Source organism: Saccopteryx bilineata, chromosome 2 (assembly GCF_036850765.1).
Source record: "Saccopteryx bilineata isolate mSacBil1 chromosome 2, mSacBil1_pri_phased_curated, whole genome shotgun sequence".
In the NCBI taxonomy this organism is placed as follows: Eukaryota; Metazoa; Chordata; class Mammalia; order Chiroptera; family Emballonuridae; genus Saccopteryx; species Saccopteryx bilineata.
The window spans coordinates 334,785,816-334,808,138 of record NC_089491.1 but is presented as its reverse complement, the minus strand read 5'-3'; the positions used below and the strand labels follow the sequence as shown (position 1 = coordinate 334,808,138).

Here is a 22,323-nt window from a genome sequence, read left to right as displayed (position 1 = left end):
CTCTAAGCTGACAGTCTGCTCAACCCCCCACCTCACTTGCCTGATTAGGTTGCAAAAGGCTGTTAAGCTGTGGTGCTGGATTGCTTATACTACCCCCCATGTTCCCCAGAAAAACTGGAGGCAAGTTTCTTCTATCCTTTGTTTGGTGTAAAGTTAAGATGATATGTATGGTGGGGGGTTTTCTGCACTCAACACAATTAAGAGTAAAAAGAGAGGAATTCTTCAATGTATTGACGAGGAAATGAGAGTTTGCCTTTCATATATGCCCAAACACTGAAGAAATCACTAGGACACATCAGGCTCATGTTCTCATAAACACAAGAATGAAAAAACTTAACACATTAGTGCTGGGACCTGCCAAATTTACTAAATCTTTAAGAATGTATCTATCTATATAAAAAGATAACTTTTGTCATTTTTAAAAAAATTTTTAACCCCTCTTTTTTTACAAATTCTAAAAAGCATAACTCAAAAAATATAACATAAAAATGTTCTTTAATGTCAGGATAAATTTAATTTTGTCATATTTATTACATTTAATTACCATAAAAGCACACTTGGACTTTATATATTTTTTCTTTAATATTTGATTAATTGTCATAATATATTTCTCAGAAATTTGTATATAGTGCGCCTACAATTATTTGTAGGATTTTAAATGCGCCCTGACTTCAAAAAGTTTGAGAACCACTGCATTAGGGAGTAGAGTGGCTGGAGTGGTGGGGTCTGGGTTATCAGTATGGGATAAGTTACATTCCTACTCTCACAAAATAAATGAGCTGTTCAGATAATGAGCATACTTCCAAGATTTAGGAAGCAATAGAGGTTGTAGAAACTGTTATCTGGCAGACAGTTTGGAAAACAATTGTGGGGATAATGTGAGGATCCTGGTAGGGGAGGACAATACTTTGAGGTACCCAGGGAAGGTGAGAAGCTAAGTTCATCCACTTACTGGGTCAGAGATTCCAGCTGAAACAGGGTTTCCACTTGACTGGTTCTGCTGTCCCCAAATATTACTTCTGAGAGGTTACTGTCAAGACTTGGTTTAGAACAAGAAAGGAAATGCGATACCATTATAATCTGATTTTGCCACTGCTATAGTAAAACATCTCTCATAGCTCTACAGTAACCTCTTAATTGCAAAATCCAGAAGCCAATTTTCAGTCCACGTTTTACTTGACCTCTGTTTTCCCATGGCTAGACACTCCCTGAAGTCCTACCACCCTGAGCGTTCAGAACGCTAGTCCTAAATTCCCTCCAATCTCAAGAATTCTCCATTTTATCTATTTTCAGAAGTCGTTGCTTATCTTCCGCCTGTCACCTAAACACTGGCATTCCCTGGGGTTCAATTCAAGGCCATTGCCATTTCCCAAACTCATCCAGCTGTTTGACATCCTGTATCTTTGTACTTGTCGTGCCCTGTGCTTGTAGTTCTTCTCTTTCCTTTTCCAGGTAGCTTCAACGTCATTATACTTCCCTCTTCTCGACGGATCCATCATTGTCTCCTCTGTTGTTGTTCTAACACTTTGTTTTTAACCTCTATTCTAGTATTTAAAAAAATTCTATTGTAATAATTTGTTTTTCTACTCTCCCTACTGTTAGCTCCTTGAAAGCAAGAACCATGTCTCATATAACTTTGCATCATCAATGGCTGGAAAAATGCCCTGCATGTGTTAGATGCACATCAAATCTTTGTTGTGTGAAGTAAACAAAGGGTGATGTACTTTTTGTCTTCACTCGGGGGGCTGGAATCATAAAGATTATTGCTCGCTCTCTTTCTGATGAAAGTGGCCATACATAGGAAGAAGTGGAGAAATGTGGGTGCATTAGGTTTCTCCAGAGAACGGAACTATCTAATAATGGTGACAGATACTCTTAGTTTATTTCCAGGAAGATTTTATTTCCCTTTCACTCCTGAAAAATATTTTTAGTGGATGTGGAATTTGGAGTTGTCAGTTTCTTTTGTTTCAGCATTTTTAAGATGGTGTTCCATTCATTGTCTTCTGACAGCTGTGCTTTTTTTTTTTTTGTATTTTTCCGAAGCTAGAAACGGGGAGAGACAGTCAGACAGACTCCTGCATGCGCCCACCGGGATCCACCCGGCACGCCCACCAGGGGGTGACGCTCTGCCCACCAGGGGACGATGCTCTGCCCCTCCGGGGCGTCGCTCTACCGTGACCAGAGCCACTCCAGTGCCTGGGGCAGAGACCAAGGAGCCATCCCCAGCGCCCGGGCCATCTTTGCTCCAATGGAGCCTTGGCTGCGGGAGGGGAAGAGAGAGACAGAGAGGAAGGAGAGGGGGAGGGGTGGAGAAGCAGATGGGCACTTCTCCTGTGTGCCCTGGCCGGGAATCGAACCCGGGACTTCTGCACGCCAGGCCGACACTCTACCACTGAGCCAACCGGCCAGGGCCTGACAGCTGTGCTTTCTGATGAGAAATCCCACAGTATTGTCAGTGGAAGTTCCCTCATATGTAATGTGTCGTTTTTCTCTAACTGCTTTCAAGAATTTTTTTTTATTACTGATTTTCAGCAGTTTCGTTATGTATTTGGTGTTGAGTCTTTTAGTTTGTCTTGTATATGCTTCACTAAATTTCTTGAAACTGTAAGGTTATGTCTTTCTTCATATTTGGATGTTTTCAGCCATTATTTCTTTAAAAAAATTATTTTTGGCACCAATCCCTTTCTCCTCTTCTTCTGGTGCTCCAGTGACACTGATATATTCCTGCAGGATATACAGTTAACATATAAAATTCACTAGCCTTCATGTAAACAAACAACAGAGCCCCACTACAGCAACACATGAGATTGAATACTTACGAATAATTTTGACAATAAAAGCACAGGACTTCTATGAAGTAAACATTGGTAAGTCCTGAAAGATTCAAAGTATACTTGAATAAATGTAAAGCTATCTGCTGTTTTTTAATAGGTCAATTCAACATTATAATGATTTCAATCCTTCCTAAATTAATTTATAAATTCAGTGCAAACCCCCTCCCCCCCATCCCTACCACCACCATCAAGAAAAGCCAGTGGGCTATTATGGATTTAGAAGATTTGATACCTAAGTTCATGTGGGAAATTAAGCATATAAGTATAGCTAGGAAAAAACTGGAACAGGAAGACCCTGAGGAAGGAGTGGCCTTCCCGGTCTGTAAGCACTAAGGCCTGTCCACTTGAAACAGTGTGTTGGTACTGACACGTGAATGAGCAGATAGACCAATGGAACAAAACTGTGTTGACTTTGTAATGTGTCACCTCTGCTATGTGATTACATTTTTCAGAATTCTCTATTACAAGTGGGAAGTACAGACTTAGACACGAATATATGTGGAAATTAGTATATGACAAAGAGGGCGTCTCTAATCACTGGTGTAAATATGTACTTTTTATTTTTTGTATTTTTCTGAAGTGAGAAGTGGGGAGGCAGAGAGACAGACTCCCACATGCACCCGACCAAAATCCACCTGGCATGCCCATCAGGGGGCGATGCTCTGCCCATCTGGGGCGTTACTTTGTTGCAACCAGAGCCATTCTACTGTAGTACCTGAGGTGGAGGCCATGGAGACATCCTCAGCACCTGGGCCAACTTGGCTCCAATAGAGCCTTGGCTGCGGGAGGGGAAGAGAGAGATAGAGAGAAAGGATAGGAGGAGGGGTGGAGAAGCAGATGGGCGCTTCTCCTGCATGTCCTGGCCGGGAATCGAACCCAGGACTTTCATACACTGAGCCAATGCTCTACCACTGAGCCAACCAGCCAGGGCCAACGTGTACTTTTCAATACATGATGCTGACACAACTGAGTAGCCACTTGGGAAAAGATGAAATTAGATCTCCATGTGTCATCATACACATGAATAAACCCTAAATGGATAAGGAATATAAATTAAAGAGTAAAATTATGCAAGTACTAGAAGAAACCATGAGTGTATTCCTCTTTAATGTTGGTATAGGGGAAAGCTTTGTTAATTATGACCAAAATCTCCAAGGCGCTGAAAGGAAAGGTGATCAATTAGATTATATAATTCAAAAAATTGCTTGGAAAAACCATCATAAAATATAGGATGAGTCAGGGGTTTGCAGTAACCCGAGTTGTGGTACTAACAGTTACTCTTAATTTATTGCCATGGTATTCCACATGACTTTGCCACTCTTTTTATGGCAAAGGCATTGTGATAGTGGGCTTATGACTAGGAGATCCAGTAGTTTCACCATATCTTCTGCTTCTAGGAGCAGACAGTGGTGGGATGGCTTCCTGCATGCCCATGAAATTGTAGGTTGCAGACGGGGACCCTGTGAGGTTAGCGATTTCTCTTCCAGGATGCAGTCTATGCATTGAATCGATGACCAGGGTGTGGTACTGTCACCAGTAGATATGTTTGGGTATTTAAAAATAAATAGATACCTAAAATTAAAAATAAATCCGCCAATATGGAAAGAATCTCAAGTTATATTATTAAGTAAAAAAAAGGAAGGTGCCAGAGGGGTGGAGACCCATTGGCATGCATCTTTTTTTTTTTTTTTATTTTTTATTTTATTTTATTTTATAATTTTATTTTTTTAATGGGGTGACATCAATAAATCAGGATACATATATTCAAAGATAACAAGTCCAGGTTATCTTGTCGTTCAATTATGTTGCATACCCACCACCCAAAGTCAGATTGTCCTCTGTCACCTTCTATCTTGTTTTCTTTGTGCCCCTCCCACCCCCTATCCCTCTCCCATTCCCCCCTCCCCCCCGTAACCACCACACTCTTATCAATGTCTCTTAGTTTCACTATTATGTCCCACCTACGTATGGAATAATACAGTTCCTGTTTTTTTCTGATTTACTTATTTCGCTTCGTATCATGTTATCAAGATCCCACCATTTTGCTGTAAATGTTCCGATGTCATCATTTCTTATGGCTGAGTAGTATTCCATAGTGTATATGTGCCACATCTTCTTTATCCAGTCATCTATTGATGGGCTTTTTGGTTGTTTCCATGTCCTGGCCACTGTGAACAATGCTGCAATAAACATGGGGCTGCATGTGTCTTTACGTATCAATGTTTCTGAGTTTTGGGGATATATACCCAGTAGAGGGATTGCTGGGTCATAAGGTAGTTCTATTTTCAGTTTTTTGAGGAACCACCATACTTTCTTCCATAATGGTTGTACTACTTTACATTCCCACCAACAGTGTATGAGGGTTCCTTTTTCTCCACAGCCTCTCCAACATTTGCTATTACCTGACTTGCTAATAACAGCTAATCGAACAGGTGTGAGGTGGTATCTCATCATTGGCATGCATCTTAATAAGTCTCTGTGGTTTTCTATGTTTTTAAAACTTCCTTCAGAAAACACAAGCAACTGTTCACATGGTTATCTCTATTTGAGGGGTACTACAGGGTGGTGTAGGCAAGGGTGGACTTAGACCTGATATTTTATACCTTTCTGAATATTTTGAAAATGTCCCTGTTACACGAATGAAATACTTTTATAATTGAAAAAAAGAAAAGAATTGAAGGACTAACAGTTACTCATAACTCTCCCTTCATGGTGTCCCAATGGAGTAAGTTGGAGTTGTGGCCACTTCGGTTAAGTGACGGGAGCTGAGCAGGGAAAGAGACGGGTAGTCGTGCTGGGGGTAGAGTCAGTGCCCGAGGACAAGGGAAGGGGGGATAGTGGGGTGAATGGTAGAAGGCTAAACCAGTGATTTTCAACCTTTTTTGAGCCGCGGCACATTTTTTACATTTACAAAATCCTGGGGCACACCACCTACCAAAATGACACTCTAACGCAGTACATATTATACATATAGTTAATGATATAGTTTCTAAATGTATCTATACTCACTTAGTGTGAAACCTGGGCCTGTTTCGATGAACACAAAAGGGATATCCTGGCAGGAATGGTAGAAAGACACACACGAAGCTCTTCCTCAACAGTTCTCAGTCTCTCTCTGTTTTTAGTTTTTATCTCAGTCAAGCTTGAGAAGCTCAGCTCACATAGATGTGTGGTTGAAAATGGGAGCAATGTCAAAATAGCTTTGTTGGCCAGAATGGGGAACTCCTTGGCAACAGATAACCAAAAACTGTCCAAAGAAAGATCAGCAAACTTTAGCTTTAAACCACGATCTTGTTTCAGTTCAATGAGTTCCTCTTGCTCCTTTAAAGTCATGTCCTTTCCAGCAACGGATACTGAGCTGTATGGGTCCCTAACCCAGTCAAGGCATTCTGTGAAGGCTGAAGAGAAATAAAATGACAACGTCTTCTCAAGAGTTTTCAAATGTCTGCCAATCACCTTGCACATTGCAGCAGTGTTGCCATCATGCTGTTTCTCGGTGAGCGGGAACATCTCAAGGTTGCCACGCTGCACATGTTGTTGCCAGAGCTGCACCTTTAAATGGAATCCATTCGTTTTATCAGTGCTTGTAAGCAGGTTTTCATTTCGGCCTTGCATCTGTGTGTTCAGTTCATTCAAGATAATGAAATATACCAGCCAGGTATGCCAGCTTTGTACACCACTCATCACTTGCAAGCAGCTTTGAGTAATCGGACCTCTCGTTTGTCAGAAATACTTTAAGTTCCTCTTGCAACTCATACACACGGGCCAGCACTTTGCCACGCGACAGCCACCGGACCTCCGTGTGGAGCAATAAGATTTTATGTTCCGCTCCCATTTCTTTACACAAAGATGCAAATAAGTGACATCTCAAAGTTCGTGTCTTCACAAAGTTCACTATGCTCACATCATCATCCTTACCACTAGATCTGCTGGTAAGGTCTTTGCAATGAGGGCCTCACGGTGCAAAAAACAGTACGTAACAATAACATCTGGGTTTCTTTCTTTGACCCTACTTATGAAGCCTTTGATGCGCCCGACCATGGCTGTGGCTCCATCAGTGCAGACACCTGTGCAGTTTTCCCATGTAAGCCCGCTTTTATCAAGATATTCCGACGTGACCCGAAATATTTCCTCTCCTGTTGATTTTTCTGGCAGTGCCTTGCAAAATAGGAAGTTTTCTCTAATGGCTTCTCCATCCACAAAATGCACGTTGGCCAAGAGCTGACAATGTTCACTAATATTCGTCGACTCATCAAGTTGCAAGGCAAATTTCTTACTGATGTGCACCTTTTCCAAAACAACAGTTTCAATGTCCGCAGACATGTCATCAATACGTCCGGCAATTGTGTTATCTGAGAGAGGCACTTTAGCTATCTCTTTGGCCACGGTAGGGCCAAGCATCTTATTTACAATGGCTTTACAAGCTGGCAGTATTAATGTTTCTGCCACAGTGTGGGACTTTTTTGATTTAGCTACGAGTTCAGCAACAAGGTAGCTAGCTTTGAGGGCTCTCTCGTTTACCTTTATGGTTTTTCTCAAAAAAGTTGCCTGTTTCTCATTGTACGTAAGCATACAAAATAGTCCATCGGCTTGTTTTGAATGGAAGGGTGTTTCATTTAGAGATGGCGTTTAAGCTTGCTTGGCACCATGGCACTATTAAGCTTCTCACCACACACCAAGCACAGCAGAGTTGGTGCTGTCTCATCCCCGGTGAAAGTAAATCCCCCAAATGAAAGATAGCTTTTGCTGTATTGCCTCGAGCTCACCGTATTGTCTTTTTTCTTTTGTTGACCACTCATACTAGGGCCTTCATCTGGGTCAGAATTTTGTCCAGGGCCCTGTTTGGCATTTGCATTTTCCCTTCCCCAAAATTTCTCTATCACTGTCACTTGCTCGTCTTGCTGAGATCCCAAACTGTCACAAGAGTGAAATATGCCTGGCAGAGGTCCTTTAAATAAATTATATTTATTAAAAAAAAAAAGGTTAAATAAAAAAGAATAACCCCCTCATATATACAGTCCCATGTAACATCCCTCATATATACAGTCCCATGTAACATCCCTCATATATACAGTCCCATGTAACATCCCTCATATATACAGCCCCACGTAACATCCCCTTATAAATACAGTTCCATGTAACATCCCCTTATAAATACAGTCCCACGTAACATCCCCTCATATACAGTCCCACGTAACATCCCCTCATATACAGCCCCATGTAACCTCACATATACAGTCCCATGTAACCCCTCATATATACAGTCCCATGTATCCCCTCATATAATCAGCCCCGCTAATAGATACTGGAGCTTTCATCAAGGTTGTGGGTTCAAATCAATTTGGCAAATACTCTATATAGAGACTGGACAAAATCAATTTTAGAAAATGTTGTGTACTCTGTAACATCATAAGTCCTCAGAGCATCTCTACTGTCATATTGGGAAGTTTGCTTTCTAGGTAAGGATTCTGATAAATACTAGAGTTCTACCTGAGGTTGTGGGTTCAAATCCCATGGTCAGCTGGGTGTAGGGGCCTTGGTTCTGTCTGTTTTGATGGTGTATATAGAGATTTGAGCTCTTTAAGAAGATGACCCTTCAGGAGGCCATATACAATATAGATAACATTGTGATGAATTGTATATCACCCTCTATGGGGGCCTCTTTTAAAAAGAAAAAGGTCAAATATCTATATACACCATCAGGATAGACATAACCAGCTGAGGCTGAGGCTTCATCTAGTGGTGGCAACATTTACCTCCAGTCCTGACCAGGATTAGAAATTGGGACCATGGGGAGGAGTAGCAGCTTCAACTACTCGCCTTGGCCACACAGTGACAAGTGCGCGGCAGCCGGAGCGGGGACCTTCCTGGTTGTGGATGAGAGGCGGCCTACTGTTGGTTCATCTCTAGTGGTCGGGATGAATCCTAGAAGGTGATTGGTCAGTGAGCGTTCCCTGTGCCTCCATTCTTCCCGTCGCTGATAGCTGGAGGGATTGTGAGGGGAATGTTTATGTTCGGATGGAGGCGGCTGGCGGCGGGCTGGATAAATAGCCTCCGCCAGCCGTATCCGGCATGTGGGCCTTAGTTTGGGGACCCAGGTTTAATTTCCCCATGGCACACCTGACCATGTCTCACGGCACACTGGTTGAAAAACACTGGGCTAAACAATTCTTTGCAGTTTGCACATGGAATTTAGTAACTCAGTCCACACTCCTCTGCCTGTTTTTGAACCGTAGCCGGAGAGTCTGAAGTCATTGATAATTGTTCTTTTAGAAAGCCATGGCTAAGAGAGAGAGAGAGAGACCTTATAAGTTCATCATTTCAGTCAGTTTTTTTTTTTAAGGGTTATGTCTAGTCTGATGGGTTTTTAGAATTTGGGAAGATTTCAGTCTGGGGCTCTTTATTTATTTTTATGCCAATTGTCAGTATCTAAAATGATTTATGTGGTTATTGCCCCTCTTACCATTAAAATATAAGCCCCATGAAGGCAAAGACTTTGTTTTAGTCACTGTTGTGTTAAGATTTAGAAAAAATAATTTGAATATTTATCCCAAGAAGACACTCGATAAATAAATATTTGTTGAATCAATAGCTGTGTTGGGATAGTTATGGGGATATGTGGACTCCACAAGAAAGAAGATTTGACTCTGATGGGCTCACGGTAACTCATTTGGTTTCTCCTAGTCTGACCAAGGACATGACAGGAAAGGAAGACGTGTACCGAGGCCCGGCCATCAGGGCTCTCTGCAGAATCACGGATGTAAGTGTCCTGTGTCTTGCTGGGCTGTCGGAGGGGTCACTGTGTGTGGCTGCAGGAGGCCATGGAAGTGGGGTAGGGTTCTCTGGCCCGACTCCGGGAATCTTCAGTACTGTCAGTCCTCGTTGTATTGTGCCTCGCTTTACTGCGCTTCACAGATACGGCGTTTGTACAGATTGAAGGCATGACCCTCCACCAGCGAAAACGTTGTGACTCAGTGAAGGCTCAGATGATGGTTAGAAGTATTAGCAATGAAGTCTTTTTAAATTAAGATCTGTACTTTTTTTTTTTTTAGATATTATGCTATTTTTGCATACCTAATAGGTTATAGTATAGTGTAAACATACCTTTTATATACACTGGAGACCAAAAAAATGTTTGTGTGACTTGATTTTTTTAGATATTTGCTTTACTGTGTGGTCTGGAATTGAACCCGCAGTGTCTCGGAGGTGTCTGTGCAGGAGAAGCATGACCACCAGAAAGCCTTTTGTGGCTCCATGCTTGGATTTGTGGCTTTCAGATTGGTTTTTCCTTCTGTTTATTTAGATTAGTCTATTCCTTTCTCTATTTTCCCTCCTATTCTTCTGTTACAGTCAGGGCACATTGCTTGCAGGAAGCAAAAACCATTTGAATTTAGCTTTAGGAAGAAACATCCTTATAGAATGTAGAGCTCTCTGCATGTGAGGTAAAACTTAGAACCAGATGCCAGAGCGAGAAATGTAAGGAATTCAGCGGCAAGATTCCCCAGCTATTTTATTTACTCTTTTTTTTTTTTTTTTTTTTTTATTTTTCTGAAGTTGGAAACGGGGAGGCAGTCAGACTCCCGCACGCGCCCAACCAGGATCCACCTGGCATGCCCACCAGGGAGCAAGGCTCTGCCCATCTGGGACATTGCTCTGTAGCAGCCAGAGCCATTCTAGCGCCTGAGGCAGAGGCCATGGAGCCATCCTCAGTGCCTGGGCCAACTTTGCTCCAGTGGAGCCTTGGCTGCAGGAGGGGAAGAGAGAGACAGAGAGGAAGGAGAGGAGGAAGGGTGGAGAAGCAGATGGGCGCTTCTCCTGTGTGCCCTGGCCGGCAATCGAACCTGGGACTCCTGCATGCCAGGCCGACGCTCTATCACTGAGCCAACCAGCCAGGGCCTATTTTATTTACTTTTATGATCCATCACTTAGCAGGCTCAAACCTCCTCATTTACATGTTTAAGAAAGAGAGTGTGGTTAGCTATCAGCCCAGTGGCTTGTATACACCTCAGTCTGAGTCAGGTGTTTAACCTGACTTGGCCTGTTACATCTGGACAGATGTGGTGGTATATATAGTATGTTGCTGTCCCTGTCTTAGAACTGTGAGTAGGCAAGGTTAAAATGAAGGGCAGGCTGGATATTACCAAATAAACACTATTTCTGCCATACTCATGCTCGTGTTATTTTGTGTGTATGTTGGCAGCCCCCCCCCCAAGTTCTTATGATTGAGCAGAATCATATGGTAGGTCTAGATTTGAGAAGGAGTAATAAAAATGCTTCAATATTTTTTGCTGCTCAGCTGTTTTACTGTGGCTGTTTTTGTTTTTAGCGTTAAATTGGTGGCATAGGACTGGACGATACCAGTACTAGCAGTGAGCCTCACTGTGTCTGAATGTGGATTTCAGTCTGTTTATGTCTCTTCCTGGGCCACCACCTTCCCAGTGCTAAACTCGCTTCCAGTTAAATTAAAAAGAACTTCATTTTCAGAGAATTTCATATTGAGGGCTTGCTATAGTAGCATATCGAACATTGAATTATGTATCTAAAATCAGATTACGTTTATATAAAATAGGTACCTTCTCATGGAGATGTCTGCAGGGCTTCAAAAGAAGCCTTCTTCCTCATCTAGGAATTTCTTTTACAGCATCCCTGCTAGGTTGAGCCCGACTTATGTATTCCCTTAAATCAGAGCTCTCCGCTTGGAGACAGTTTATTTCATTGGTGAACAGTTATTCTTCTTTCTTACATATAAATGTTCCTGCTTGAGTGTCCTCTTGTGTTTTCTGGCTTCTGCCTGATGGGATATTACAGGCAATCCCCAGATGATGAACGAGATAGGTTCTGTAGGTTTGTTAAGTTGACTTTGTATGTAAGCTGGAACAGGTGCATTTATTTATTATTAAATGCAGCTTAGATGTTTGTCTTTTTTTTTTTTTTTTTCATTTTTTCATTTTTCTGAAGCTGGAAACGGGGAGAGACAGTCAGACAGACTCCCGCATGCGCCCGACCGGGATCCACCCGGCACGCCCACCAGGGGCGATGCTCTGCCCACCAGGGGGCGATGCTCTGCCCATTCTGGGCATCGCCATATTGTGACCAGAGCCACTCTAGCGCCTGAGGCAGAGGCCACAGAGCCATCCCCAGCGCCCGGGCCATTTTTGCTCCAATGGAGCCTTGGCTGCGGGAGGGGAAGAGAGAGACAGAGAGGAAAGCGCGGCAGAGGGGTGGAGAAGCAAATGGGCGCTTCTCCTGTGTGCCCTGGCCGGGAATTGAACCCGGGTCCTCCGCACGCTAGGCGGACGCTCTACCGCTGAGCCAACCGGCCAGGGCCAGATGTTTGTCTTAACATAGTATTTGCTTTTATCTTTCTGTGCATATAAATACTTCAACATTTTCAAACCTACAGAACCTACCTTCTTCGTAACCTGGGGACTGCCTGCTCTATTATACAGTAATCCTTTTTAATGAATTCTAAATATTTACACAGAAACCAACATATTACTGTTTTTTGTAAATTATTTTGACATAGTAATATAGTGTGAAAATGTTTTGCTTCAACAATGTCTTCTTTATGAATGTTGTTAGGGAACAATGCTGCAGGCCATTGAAAGGTACATGAAGCAGGCCATCGTGGACCGAGTCTCCAGTGTGTCCAGCTCGGCATTGGTGTCTTCCCTAGTAAGTGAACAGGGACAGTGGCTGCTTGGTTCTGATACATGGTACAGTTTCTAGTTGCAAAAGCAATGCATGACTATGATTCTCTCACAAATGAAACATTAATAAAAAACAAAACATGTGTCCATCTTTATTACCTTACCCAAGAGTGGTTTTTATTTGCCAGGGGAGCACTGAGCCATCAAAACGGGCAGTTGGAAGCATGAAGTTTTCATGTGTTTGGAAGGTTTTGGTCATCAGAAAGCTATGCCATACACATCATAAAAATGAGGGATAGGGGTGAAGGGAGGACAGGAAGAAGCTGAGGGCCAATCTCTTTTTTTTTTTTCCGAAGCTGGAAACGGGGAGGCAGTCAGACAGACTCCCGCATGCGCCTGACCGGGATCCACCTGGCATGCCTACCAGGGGCGATGCTCTGCCCATCTGGGGCATTGCTCTGCTGCGTCCAGAGCCATTCTAGCGCCTGAGGCAGAGGCCACAGAGCCATCCCCAGTGCCCAGGCCATCTTTGCTCCAATGGAGCCTCGCTGCGGGAGGGGAAGAGAGAGATAGAGAGGAAGGAGAGGGGGAGGGGTGGAGAAGCCAAAGGGCGCTTCTCCTGTGTGCCCTGGCCGGGAATCGAACCCGGGACTCCTGCATGCCAGGCCGATGCTCTACCCCTGAGCCAACCGGCCAGGGCCCAATCTCTTTTTTTAAATCTTCTGTTATGACCTGTGTTTTCACCTCTTCCCCTTGACCTCTACTCTCCTTGCCTCCCGTGTCCGCCATGTCCTTCCATCCAGACTCTCCCATCCCACTTCCAAATTTTCTCCCAGGAAGTAGGCCTTCTCTTTCTCTCTCTTTTTTAATCAGAACAAAATTTATTTTTTACAATCTATCACAGTGCATTTAATTACAATTGATGACTAATGTGTGAATGGATTCGATCATCCTAATCACGAGAGTGGGGTTCTGGAATGTAATTGGTCAAGTTGTACAGCAGGGGATGTATTGGTACTGTTTCTTCCTTCTGGGTGAGCTTCCTGGAAGTAAAACCTATAATGTTACCATTATTTAAATGCCATTCTGTTAACTATCCATCCCTTCTTGTCTCTCCCCTCTCATACTTTCTTTGACACCTCTCTTCCGAGCCCACAAATATAACACTGTACTCACCTTTGCAAAGGGTCTTGGAGAAAGTATTTCTGGTTTTATTAGTTCCCTCAGGAGTAGATACTTGAAATAGAATTACTAAGCTATAAAGTTGTTTTCTTTTTTAAAAGTTTTTTAGAAATGTCTTTTGGGAAAGAAAAAGAACTCATGTTTCTGAACTTCCAGTGACTGTATTCTCATTTTGTCCCTGCATTTAGCACATGATGAAGATTAGCTATGATGTGGTTAAGCGCTGGGTCAATGAAGCCCAAGAAGCTGCTTCAAGTGATAATATTATGGTCCAGGTATGATCCTTGAATCATTTTAGCTCATGTCTTGGGATCAGCTTTCTTTAACCCTACATTGTAGGGCTAATTTATTGATTCCCCAAACAGGTATTAGATAAGAGCTAATATTAAGCAGCCTGTTAGTGCATGTTCTTAGGTAAGTATTCCACTAATTATGATTACTGCCCTAGGCCCTGCTAGTGTTCAGTGGAAGCTGTCAGAAGCTGTAAAAATGTTGGAGAAAGCTTCTTATAATCAGTCGTAGTCCGAGATGCTCATTCCAGAGGTCCTTCACAATACATTTCAGCCCTTTATTGAAAAACAATTTGTGAAGAAGGATGTTCAATTTCAAGCTATTCAGGCCATGATTATAGTAGACATCATAAAATTATAAAGAGTAATTTTTTACTTTGTGAAATGTTAAAACTGTTTTGTTGGAAAAATCTCCTTTTGATAGTAGGCTATTCCTAATTAAAAGGGACATGATTAAATTCTTAACTGGCAGTTGTATGTAAAATACCCCATGTGTATTTGAGCGGGTAGTTATTGATCCCTCACAGTACTGCTAACTCCTCCTGTTAGCATCTTCAGTGATTAGGAAACAATGTGGTTGTGTTTCACTTGGGAAATATTCTCCTACTCCTAATTCTGATCACTGTGTGTTTACACAAAGTGCCATGATAACATATGCACACTCCTTAAGCCTCCTTTAAGTGTTGACTCCTTCAACTCCTGATATGATCACAGATGACTGTAGGACACATGGCGCAATGCTGGCCCTGCCAGCTGGACCTCTGGGTTGTGTGTCACCTGTTTAGTACTTGTCCAGTCAGAATTGACATCTTTTCAGTCTTGCCTGTGTTTGCTTCAGTGTGAAAAAAGCTATTTGTATACTTTTGATCCGGGTATCTTTTTATTAGAAATCTAGTTCCATATAATTCTATCTTTATGCCAGTTTTGTTCTGTTCCTACTCAGTTTTCTGCATGTTACAGTCTTTTTTCTTGCTCTTTAGTACCATGCATTGGGGGTCCTGTATCACCTGAAAAAGAATGACCGCCTTGCTGTTTCCAAGATGTTAAATAAGTTTACTAAGTCTGGCCTCAAATCGCAGTTTGCTTACTGCATGCTGATCCGAATTGCCAGCCGCTTACTAAAAGAAAATGAAGAGGGGTGAGTGTCCTTGTCTAGACCTGAGTAATTTTCCCTTTGCTGGTTAATGTCGCACGCAATTCTTTTCTTTTACAAATAATTTGGGGGTAGTGCTGACCTTACAGATAGATTTCATGTTTTCTTAATTAAAAAAAAACAACAACAAGCCATGGGGCCTGACCAGGTGGTTGCATAGTGGGTAGACCGTCAGCCTGGGACACTGAGGACCCAGGTTTGAAACCCCAAGATCACAGGCTTGAGCTCAGGCTTACCAGCTGGAGTGTGGGGTCACCGTCTTGAGCATGGGATCATAGACATAATCCCAAGGTCACTGGCTTGAGCCCAAGGTTGCTGGCTGAGCAAGGGGTCACTCACTTTGCTGTAGTCCCCAGTCAAGGCACATATGAGAAAGCAATCAATGAACGAGTAAGGTGCTGCAACTATGAGTTGATGCTTCTCATCTCTCTCCCTTCCTATCTGTTCCTCTCTCTCTCCTCTCTTTCTCTCTCGCTAAGAAAAAGCCACATGATTCCAAGTAACACAACTTTATTTTTTACCTTAATGTATGCTTTGGTATATGTACTTAAAAGATTATGACTGCTAATAATACAGTAACAAGCATACAAAACAAAACTACTTCTAGCTCTTAAGATATATAATAATTAAATGTGAAAACTTAAGTGATATTAAGAATCTTGTCTATCCTTTTTATTTTCATAAGAGACTGTTGAAGTACTGAGTTTAATAATTTATTTAAATATGTTTTTAATTTAAAGGTCAGGAAGGAGAAAAATAGAATTATGCACTTGTAAGGTTCTTATGTTCATGAAGCAGCATGATAGTATTTTATGGTAGACTGTAATAATATAAGGATGAATGCTGCGATCTCTTGAGTAACCACTAAAACCTAAAAGATAAAATGTAAATGTTAACAGAGAAGAGAAAATGGAATATTCAAAAATACTCAGTTGAGCTTCTAGCTGTGGTGGAGTAGGTTGGTTATATTAGCTCTCCTGCAAATAATGCTTATATCATTAGTATGAAAGTATATCCCCTCTCCTTTCCAAACATGAAATCCCATAACCATTTGAAAGTACCAGTGAGTTGTGGAAAGGAGGCCTGAAAGACAAGGTATACTGGCTGAGATTTGGGTATTTCCGGCTAGTCTCCCAAGGGCAGTTCCCAGTTCCCAGTTCCCAGGCGGGATCACAGAAAGCCATTGTATTTGCTGGGCAGAGGGGCCAGAACACAGTTGAGATTGGGAGAGTGATGGAAACTTGGGGTGGAAATCCTGGAAAGGATGGAGCTACGAATGGGGTGAGCCTCAAAATCAAAGTTAAGCTGCAGAAATCTTTGGCTGGCCCTGAACTGTGCATGTGGAGGGGAAGACACTAGGAAACCTGGCAGGGAGTAGGTGTGGGCTGACAGAACTGACTGGAGAATTCACCTGCAGTCACCACGGAGGAGGTCAAATTTGGAGTTTGATTCCAGCCAGGTTAACTGCCTGGTCAACAAAACTCATGAATTCTGGAGTCTTTGCCTCGTATCGTCCCAATGCCAGTAGTCATACTCATGTGCCACATAATGATGTTTGGTCAGTGGTGGACCACAGATACGGTGGTGGTCCCATGAGATTATAATGGAACTGAAAATTGTTTATTGCCTAGTGACACTGTAGCTGTCATAATGTGGTAACGCAACACATTCCTCACATGTTCATGCTGATGCTAGTGTAAACAAACCTACTGCACCCCCAGTCGTGTAAAAGTATAGCCATACAATTATGTACAATACCTAATATATATTTGATAACGACAATAAACAACTAATGTTATTGGTTCATGTATTTACTACCATACTATACTTTTGTTGTTATTTTTAGAAGTACTCTTTCTCTTATAAAGAAAAAAGTTTGCTGTAGAACGATATGCTGTTTATGCGGACAGCTACCTCATACATTTGATATTTACTGGGCCTTTTTTTTTAAGCCACTTTTTTTTTCAAAGACTATTTATTCAATTTTCAGAGAGGAGCAAAAGGAGAGAGAGAGAAAGAGAGAAAGGGAAAGAGGGAGAGAAAGAGAGAGAAGGGGGAGGAGCAGGAAGCATCAACTCCCATATATGCCTTGACCAGGCAAGCCCAGGGTTTTGAACCGGCGACAGTGTTTCAGGCCGACACTTTATCCCACTGCACCACTACAGGTCAGGCCTTACTGGTCTCTTGATTGCATGATTTTCTCTTGTCCTTGATTTAGTCTCATGTTGTTTTGTTCATCATGGCCCCTAAGCATCCAGAATCCACCACTAATGTTGCCAGTGAGAGGTCAGGGTGAGCGGTTGACCTGGAAATGAAATAGAAAATCATTAAGTCATGGACATGGATAACAGTTTGGTGATTGCCCAGAGGGAGGAGGGTTGTGGGGAGGTGGAGGAGGGTGTAGGGGGATAAAAGGTGATGGACAGAGACTTGACTTGGGGTGGTGAGCATACAGTACAGTATATTGATGTGTTGTAGAATGTGTGCACCTGAAGCCTGTGTAATTTTGTTAACCAGTATCACCCCAATAAATTCAATAAAAAAGAAAAACAACAAAAAGTAATTAAGGACTAGGAAGGTGGACAATCAGTGATGGTTATTGCTAGGCATGTCCAATTCCACTATTACCTACTTGAAGAACAAGAGCAGTGATGGAAGCTGTTAAATGATCTTTATTGAAGGCAATGAGAATAACAAATTTGAGAAGGGTCTATGTCAGACATAGAGAAATTTCTGATAACCTGGATTAAAGACTAGGCATAGAAGCATATCCCTCTCAGTGCATGATAATCATGGCCAAAGCAGAAAGTTTGTGATGTTGGAAGGAAAGGCTGGACTTGACTCATCTTGAAATGACTGCTAGCTCTGAGGTTAAGCAATTCAAGGATACTTATTCATTACATATTGTGAAAGTTGAGAGGTGAGTCTGCGAGTGCTGATGTGAAGGTAGTGGAAGAATTTTTGGAAACTAGATGAGCTGGCTGTGGAGGGAAATTACTTTCCAGAGCAGATAATCAATATGGATGGAAGCTCTGTTCTGGATACATGTGCCCGAAAGGACTTTCATCCATATGGAGACCAAGTCAAGGCCTCTTGGGGCCTTGACTACAAATTGAAACAGTCTTACTTGGGGCCAAGGCTACAAATTGAAACCCTTTGTGATCGGCACACTGAGAACCCCAGGGCCTTCAAGCACATCAATAAGCACATGCTGCCAGTGTCCTACAGGAGCAATGAGAAGTCATGATGACCCAGCTCCTCTTCCATGATGCCCTTCTGAATTGCTGTGCCAGTGAAGTGGAGAACTATTGTTTGGAGAATAACGTACCTTTCAAGATTCTGCTTATTGTTGATAATGCTCCTGGACATCTTCCTTTTATTGGTGCTCTTCATCTCAATATCAAAGTGGTGTTTCTCCCTCCAAACACCACCTCTTTCATCCAACCAATGGGCCTTTGCCCAGGCTACTGCTGCAACTGTGAAGATGTTAAGAAAACATGGATGCAATTCTGGATGGATTACAATATCTATGCCTGCATCAAGAGTATGAATGGCACCGGAAGGAGACTCTCAAGAAATGTGTCCATGGGTTCAGGGGGTTTGTCAAGGCTGAGGAAGTTGCAAAGTCAACAAGGCTGTGTTTTATTCTTTCTGATATTGTAATGAATGGAATTGTTTTATTAATTTTGTTTTGGATTGTTGCCAACATAGAGAAATACAGTTATTTTTTACATTGTTTTTGTATCCTATAACTTTGATATGGTCATTTAGTTTTGTGTTTGTGTTTCTTGGGATTTTTTATGTACAAAATCATGTCATCTGTGAACAAAGAGTTTTACTTTTCCAAACTGGATGTCTTTAATTTTTTTCTCCTAATTGTACTGTTTTGAATATTCAGTACACTCTTGAGTTGAAATGGTGAAAGCAGACATCCTTGCCCTGTCCCTGATCTTAAGGGGAAAGCATTAAGCATGATGTGGATTTTCTGAAAAAGGCTTTTATCATGTTGAGGACATTTCCTTCAATGAACTCTAGTTTTCTTGAGAGTATCATGAATGGATTTTAGATCGCCAGTTCCTTTTTTATGTATTAAAATTATCATGTGGTTTCTGTCTTTTACATTATTAATTTGGTATATAACATGAATTGATTTTCTGTTAGACCAGTTTTGCATTTCAAGGATAAATACTACTTAATTATAGCATATAATTCTTGTTATGTATTGCTAGATTCAGTTTACTAATACTTTGTTAAGGAGTTTTGCGTCTATGTCAGGAGAAATATTGGTCTATAATCTTCTTGTGAAGATTTGTTTTTGTTAGGGAAATACTGACATCACAACATTAGTACTACCTCATTTATTTTCTGAAAGATGTTACAGATTGGTATTATTTCTTAGAATTAACCAATGAAATCATTGGGACCTGTGTTTTTGAGTTTTGTGAGTTCTTGATATATTGTGGATATTAGCCCAGAGGTATTGTTTGCAAATACCTTGTCCCGTTCAGTCAGTTGTCTTTTTGTTTTGTTGACGGTTTCTTTTGCTGTGCAGAAGCTTGTTAGTTTGATGGAGACCATTCTTTTATTTTTACTTTTATTTCCCCTTGCCTTTGGGCTAAGTTCATAAAATCCTCTGAGACTAAGGTTCATAAGTTTAATACCTATGTTTTCTTCTATGTATTTTATTGTTTCAGGTCTTGCAGTTAACTTTTTGGTCCATTTTTGGGTTAATTTTTGTGTATGGTGTCATATAGCAATCTAGTTTCATTCTTTTGCATGTAGCAATCCAATTTTCCCAGCACCATTTATTAAACAGGCTTTCTTCTCTCCATTGTATATTTTTGGCTCTATTGTTGAAAATAAGTTGCTATTACATGTGAATTTATTTCTGAGCTTTCAATTCTGTTCCATTAGTCCATGTGTCAGTTTTTGTGCCAATACCATACTGTTTTGATTGTTGTAGCTTTGTATAATTTGAAGTCAGGGAGTGTGATAACCTTTGTTCTTTTGTCTTAGTATTGCTTTGGTATCTTCTGTGGTTCCATACAAATTTGATTTTTTTTTGTTTTATTTCTTTGAAAAATGCCATCCTGCTTTGCTCTCTATTTCTTTTGTTTGCTATGGGCTTGGTTCACTCTCTTCCTCCTCCCAATTTCTTAATTGTGGAAGCCTAGGTTATTGCTTCTAGAACTTTCTTTTCTAGCATAGATGTTTATAGTTATAAATTCCCCTCCAAGCATTGTTTTAGCTCCAGCTCATAAATTTTGATTTGTTGTATTTCATTTTCATTCAGTTTCAAATATTTTTGTCACTTTCTATTTGATTTATTCTTGATCCATGGATTACTTAGAAATACATTGTTTAAATTCCAAATGTTTGGGGATTTCCCCAATTTATTTTTTGTTGTTAACTTATAATTTAATTCAGTTGTGGTTGGGGAACATACTTTGATGATTTCTAAATGTATTAAAACTTATTTTATGATTGACATTTACTCTGTCCTTGAGAATTGTATATATGCACTTGAAAAAATATTTTACAGTCATTTGGTTGAATGCTCTAGGTTGAGTTGGCTGTTTATTTTGTTCATGTCTTCTGTATCCTTGATTTTCTCTCTAATTTTTCTGTAGGTATAGATAGCTCCAACTATTGTTACATGATCTATATCTTCTTTTGCTTTTTCAAGTTTTGATTATTGTATATATATATTTTGATGCTCTGTATTTAAATGTGTCTCTGTATGTTTATAATTGTTATATCATCCTGATGTATTAGTTTGTTTCTCATTATAAAATATCTCTTTAACGTTTGTCACATTTCTGGCTTAAATGCTGTTTTGTCTGATGCTAATATAGCCACTCCTGATCTCTTACGCTTACTGTTTGCAAGGCATATCTTCTCCCATCTTTTTCCTTTTGTGTTATTTGTATTTTTGAATCTACTTATTCTGTCTGTGTGTTACTTATAGACAGAATATAATTGGATTTTGCTTTGATATCCCATCTGGCAATCTCTATCTTTTGGTTGGACTGTTTTATTCGTTCACACTTAAATATTGATATGGTTGGATTTTACCTTTGCCGTTTTTCTATGTAAATCACCCGTCTTTTTTGTTTCTTCTTCTTTGACTGCTTTTTTTTTTTAAGGTACACATTTTCAGTGTATCATTTTAATTTCTCTGGCAATATTTTTACTTTTCCCCCATTTTTTCTTAGTTTTTACTTTAGGGATTAGAATATGCATTTTAATTTACCACAGTCTACTTCAGAGTCATATTAACTTAATTCTAGTAAAATATGGAATTTTTGCTCCAATATAGTTCCATTCCCTCCCTGCTCCTATTTGTTATTCTTGTTATGTATACTATATGTGTGTGTTATAATTCCAATGATATACTGTTATAATTATTGTTTTATACAATTTTATATCCTTTCAAAGCAGTTAAGAGAAATGAAAATAATGTATTGATATTATCTATTGTATCACTTTACATATTTACCATTTCTAGCACTCTTTTTTTCTCCCTGATTATTCATGTCACGGTTGAGAGTCAGTATTTCAGTCTAAAGAACTTTCTTTAGTATTTTTAGTAAGTTATGTATCAGCAGTGCATTCTTTCAATCATTCCTTATCTGGGAATGTCCTTTTCAGCCTTCATTTTGTGAAGATAATTTGCTGGCTATAGGATTCTTTATATTTCAGCACTTTGAACATGGCCTTCTACTGCCTGCGCTCTTTCACTGTTTTAGGTGAGGAATCAGCCATTAATTGCCTTGATGCTTCTCTATACAATGGGATCAGTTGTTTTTGTCTTGCTGCTGTCAAAGTTTTCTTTGTCTTATGCATTCATCAGTCTGACTGGTTTGTCTATGTGTGGATCCTTTTGTGTTTATGCTGCTTGGGTTTTGTTGAGCTTCTTAAGTGCATAGATTGTTTTTAAATAAAATTTAGGAAGTTGCTGGCCATCATTGCTTCAGCTATTCCTTTTGCCCCTTTGTCTCTCTCCTTTCCTTCTGAGACTCCTATTGTGCAAATGTTGCAACAAATGTTGCCAAATGTTGTCATATTCCATAGGTTTCTAAAGCTTTGTTCTTTTCTCTTCATTCTTCTTCCTATTTTTCCTTCAGGTTACCTATTTTCAGGTTTACTGGTCTTTGAACACTGCTAGCGCAAACCAACTGTTGAACTGCAGATTTGAACTTTCAATTCTTTAC

The 22,323-nt window shown here is 40.7% G+C and overlaps 1 protein-coding gene and 1 non-coding gene across 2 annotated transcripts in view; one reads left to right on the top strand and one right to left on the bottom strand.

Annotated features, from left to right (window-relative positions):
* COPG2 (COPI coat complex subunit gamma 2) overlaps positions 1 to 22,323 on the top strand; it is a 101,696-nt gene that overhangs the window by 31,455 nt on the left and 47,918 nt on the right. The window contains exons 6-9 of the mRNA XM_066262313.1: positions 9,519 to 9,594; positions 12,417 to 12,509; positions 13,855 to 13,941; positions 14,937 to 15,094. Coding sequence (XP_066118410.1) covers positions 9,519 to 9,594; positions 12,417 to 12,509; positions 13,855 to 13,941; positions 14,937 to 15,094 — 414 coding nt within the window. The remainder of the gene's footprint in view (positions 1 to 9,518; positions 9,595 to 12,416; positions 12,510 to 13,854; positions 13,942 to 14,936; positions 15,095 to 22,323) is intronic.
* TRNAA-AGC (transfer RNA alanine (anticodon AGC)) lies at positions 12,086 to 12,161 on the bottom strand. Its single transcript has one exon. It is a non-coding gene; the product is annotated as a tRNA-Ala (tRNA).